This window comes from Humulus lupulus, chromosome 2 (assembly GCF_963169125.1).
Source record: "Humulus lupulus chromosome 2, drHumLupu1.1, whole genome shotgun sequence".
In the NCBI taxonomy this organism is placed as follows: domain Eukaryota; kingdom Viridiplantae; phylum Streptophyta; class Magnoliopsida; order Rosales; family Cannabaceae; genus Humulus; species Humulus lupulus.
Window position 1 is genome coordinate 41,717,802 of NC_084794.1, and position 4,646 is coordinate 41,722,447.

Here is a 4,646-nt window from a genome sequence, read left to right on the forward strand (position 1 = left end):
TGTGTTATTATGACTTGGGAGTTTTCTGGAAACTTTTCAGAGAAGAGTTGCCAAGAGTTTTCTCTCCATAAATCAAAAATCGATCCTTTACAAATGGTGCTTCCTTCTCTATTTATAGAGAAGAGAAGGTTGCAGAATTCATTCCCACATATCTCGGGAAGATATTCTGTAAATCAATTAATATAATGTTATTTAATGCATTATTTCCTTTATGCACGGAAACGTCCCATGAAGATCGGGAACGGATAACAAATTAAATGATATCCCTTAAATATTGGGATTGTACAACAATAAACATATTCACACGTAATTGATTAACTCAGATGATTCATCAAATCTTTAAGATCGGCAATTGGCATTGACCTTGGCGAGACCATGAGTTAATCATGAGCTCGTAACCTAGCTTCGCGCTATGCTCGAAACAAGTAGATACTGACAATGTTGTCACATCCGAGCTTGCACTTCGCGAGCTCAAGCCATCTCTCCTGAAGGTAATCATGAAAAATATATTCATGTGTCATACCATGACCATTGCGAGCTCAGAGAATATTCGAGGCTACACATCCTCGAGGTCATTGTTTACTTCAAAGAGGTCCGACACTTGGATCATATGATGACTGCATATGTTTCAAGCTCACACCTGACGAGCCCAGTTTTCGGGGTCATAACTTCTCATCTCGAAATCTAGGTGTAACACTAGTAAGGCCCGTAAGAATTTACCCACTTCACATAATCCATGACCTCAACATCATCACTGTCATCTTCTTCATACTGTTTAAACACCACCTCAAGAGCATCAGTGCTCCCATTCTTCTCAGAAACAACCCTTTCAATCACATCAATGGAGAAACAGTTATCGCTTGCTTTATGGTATGACATTGCTTTAAACACATTGAAGACCACTTCATCACCTTGAACCCGAAGCCTTAATTCACCTTTTTGAACATCAATCAATTTTTGCCCCATGGCTAAAAATGGTCTCCCAAGAATGATCGAGACATCAGCATCCTCTTCTATGTCCAACACAATAAAATCACCTAGAAAAATAAACTTGTCCACTTTTACAAGTACATCCTCAATAATCCCCCTATGATGCTTGATTGACCTATTAGCCAATTGTAATGTCACTGTTGTAGGCCTTGCTTCACCCAAACCAAGCCTTCAAAAAACAAATAAGCACATCAAATCAATACTCACCCCCAAGTCACATAAGACGTGATTGCACTTAAAATTCCCAATAGTGCATGGTATAGTGAAACTTCCCGGGTCCCTAAGCTTTTGAGGAAGCTTTCTTTGCAAGATTGCACTGCACTCCTCTCTCAGCGCCACAGTTTCATAGTCCTTCATTTTTCTCTTCTTTGACAAAATCTCCTTCAAGAATTTCACATAACTGGGCATCGGTTCGAAAGCTTCAGCAAATGTGCAACTTCTTGACGACCTCTTAAAACTTGGAAAATTGTTTATCAAGAGAATTTTTTTGAAATCTTTGAGGATAGGGAATTCTGACTTTAGGGTCAACAACAATAACTGGTGGAGCCTTCTTTGTAACAGGATGATCTTCAATAACCCCATTTTTCTTTGAACTAGACGTCTCTCCCACTTATTCACTCTTTTTTGCGGAAGGCTGCGATACAGACTGGTCAACTTGCTTCCCACTTCTCAAAGTAATGGCCTGGCACTGCTCCTTGGGGTTCACAACAATATTACAAGGTAAATTTCCCTGCGGCCTATTGTTCAACATATTTGCCAACTGTCCCACTTGTGTTTCTAGATTCTGAATAGAAAATATAGTCTCGGTCATAAACTGAGTTTGGGTATTGGTGAGAGTTAATTCAAGAATTTAATTAAAGCTTAATTACTAACACAATGAATTAATTCAAGAAATAAAACAAATTAGGGAATTTAATTTCATCAACTATCATTTCTATTAGTTATCAATGCAAAATTTTCAATCTTCTTTTTTCGTAAAGATAGCGAGTTTACTAAAACGTCGAATATTCATATATTAAACTCAACCTAAATGAGAATTTTCTATATTTCTATGATAAATTCACATAAAGGAAGCATAAAGACTTAAAACTCAAAAACCACATAAATAAACATGATACTCTCATTCAATATTAAATTTATGTCTGATCAATTATAGCATATTCAAATCTCACTTTTCCGATTTTGATTCAAACTCATATAGATTATGTAAATAGATGGCCAATCAATCACATATAAAACCACACATTAAACAGTTCTTAATAGAGAAAAAAATAAATCATAAACTTTGCATTAAATTATAAAAGAAATTCAAGAGATTCAATTAAAAACACTAAAACTGAAATTAGTTCATCAACATGACTGTAAGATTCACAGAGTAGAAAAAAAACATAAAACAAAGATTAAGCAGAAGAAAATGACAATGAAATGCAATCCAAGCTTTTCCCCCCAAGCCTCTTGCCTCATTCCTTACTTTCTGCTCCTTTTCTCTTTTTTTCTAAAACGTTCTTCTTAAAACTCTTTCACCCTAATTTTTCCAATTAAAAGTCACAATTGCCCTTATTTTCAAAACGTGTATGGACACAAGCATCGCGACTCAGCTTTCATGCATCGCGGCCCTAGCATGATAGCCCCAATCGTGGAGCCTTTGACTTCGATGGTGCCCCGACCCAGCATTCTTACGTCGCAACTCAAAAGGATACTACCGCAGCTCAGTATTGAACTGCCTCGACTCAAAATCCAGAGGTATAACAGCCTTTCTGACTAAGCCAGCGTCGCGGCCCAGCTTTAAGAGCTACGGCTCAAAATAACTCCATTTTAATAAATCAACATTATAAGCTTCCTTGCGACCATCAATCTCTTCTAAAGTGCCCCAATACGACCAAACACCATTTAATGCAAAAAATCTGTCGTTTATCTTCAAAGTAGCCCTTAGTTACACCATATCTACACTAACCCTTGATTAATCACTAAAACCTAAAAACACAAGAATAATTATGCACCAAAACAACTTAAAAGATTAAAAACACACCCTTAAAACTTACTCTAAAACAATACTAAAATAAACATATCAGGTATATATATGACATTTATATATATTATTTTTTGGTTTTTTTTTTGGATCCCTCATTGATTGAATTTTTAAGCTTTGGAGGGAGACCTTCCTCCATCTCTTCTCTATCTTCTTCACTCCCTCGTGCAAACAAAAGGAATTAACCTCCCCTTCCACTACTTTCCCTCCACTCTGATCCACCTACCTATCTCTCCTCCCTACCAAACATAGTGTAAAATAAATAAGAAACAGTAAAATCCTAAGATTGGATGACTTTTTAATTTATATATTTTTCCAATTATGTGTTGATTTCGAAAATATACATATGATATAATTGGTGTATTGTGCTCTTTTGGGTAAGTATGAATTTTTATTGAATAAATTATCGTTAGACAAGTTTCCCTATTTATATATGGTAACCATGACTATAATCATATGTTTAATATATAATTGAACACGGTGAAAATTTTATGTCTTAATTGACTATCTTGTAATATATTTGTGCCTAAGAAAGATCAATTACGAAATGAACTTGTTTTAGAATTAAGTCCAAGTTCGTTCATTTTCTGATGATACAGAATGATCTTCTGTTTCATCCAAATTTCTCTGCACTAAAGGTAATTGAGAGTTATTTTTAGAAACTCTTTGATTTGATCTGATTGAGATAAAAAGTGAGATTGGATTGGCTTAGGGTTTCCTAAACTTTATAAATATCAGACCAAGAAGCAGCTAATTTCAGCTCTTCTCAATTCTAACGTTTCATATTTTGAAAAGTACTTTTATATGTAAAGAGTAGTCTTTACTCAACTATCTCTTTGTTTGCTTGTTTTGCTTTGTGTTGTTTATTATTAAGCAGATCATAAAGCTTGTGAACATGACATACAATCTTTGGGAGAAGATTTTCTTAAGTCTCACTTTGGGAGGAAGCGAGCACTCATCAAGGTCAGAAGGAATTTCGTGTTCTTGGTGTTGCGACAATGATTTAGAGGGAGTCTAATCTTGTATGAGTCAATTACTTATTGTATTCTTGAGACTTTAATAATTGATTATATCTCTGGGTGTTGTCTCGTGGACTAAGTTTTCCGAATCACGTAAAAAACTTCTTGTGTCACTTTACTTTTAGTTGGTTTATTGTCTGTTCGTATATTCTGATTCATCATCATTTGTCCTGATACATCAGAATATATATTTAATCAAACAATTTTGTATTAATTAAATTGTTGATTAAATTCAGTTGATAATCTTAAAAAACGAAATTTCAAAAATAGAGTAGTGAATAATTCAAACGCATGCCACAGAGGCAATATATATATATAGGATTTGTGGACCTAATAAGTATATAATGGGAAATTTTATAACAAAAACTATCTTCTATTTAATTAAGGAAATTTTAAATGTTGTATATCACAAACATATCATATAGTAATCATGAGATACATTTTATCGAGATTATGCCTGTTGTGAGATTAAACTAGAACTAAATGCAAAAAAACAACCAACAAAGTTCGAGTAAGCAACACATCAAAGTAGCAACAGAGAAATACAAAAATAAGACTAGAATTTTATATTGGTTTAGGTCAAAATAGACCCTACGTCTAGAGTAGCA

At 34.3% G+C, this 4,646-nt stretch overlaps 1 protein-coding gene across 1 annotated transcript; it reads right to left on the reverse strand.

Annotated features, from left to right (window-relative positions):
• Nucleotides 1-696: 696 nt before the first annotated feature.
• LOC133814182 (uncharacterized) lies at nucleotides 697-1,398 on the reverse strand. Its single transcript, XM_062247177.1, has 2 exons — nucleotides 1,226-1,398; nucleotides 697-1,159 (listed from the first exon to the last, which is right to left on the reverse strand). Exons 1-2 carry the CDS (start codon nucleotides 1,396-1,398, stop codon nucleotides 697-699), a joined length of 636 nt encoding a protein of 211 aa, XP_062103161.1.
• Nucleotides 1,399-4,646: the final 3,248 nt, after the last annotated feature.

Bases quoted from the DNA above. Each gene is read 5' to 3' on its own strand.
- LOC133814182 (XM_062247177.1), bottom strand. From the start codon at position 1,398: ATGCCCAGTTATGTGAAATTCTTGAAGGAGATTTTGTCAAAGAAGAGA. The intron at 1,160-1,225 runs GTGCAATCACGT...TGTTTTTTGAAG, and splicing joins TGCACTATTGGGAATTTTAA to GCTTGGTTTGGGTGAAGCAA.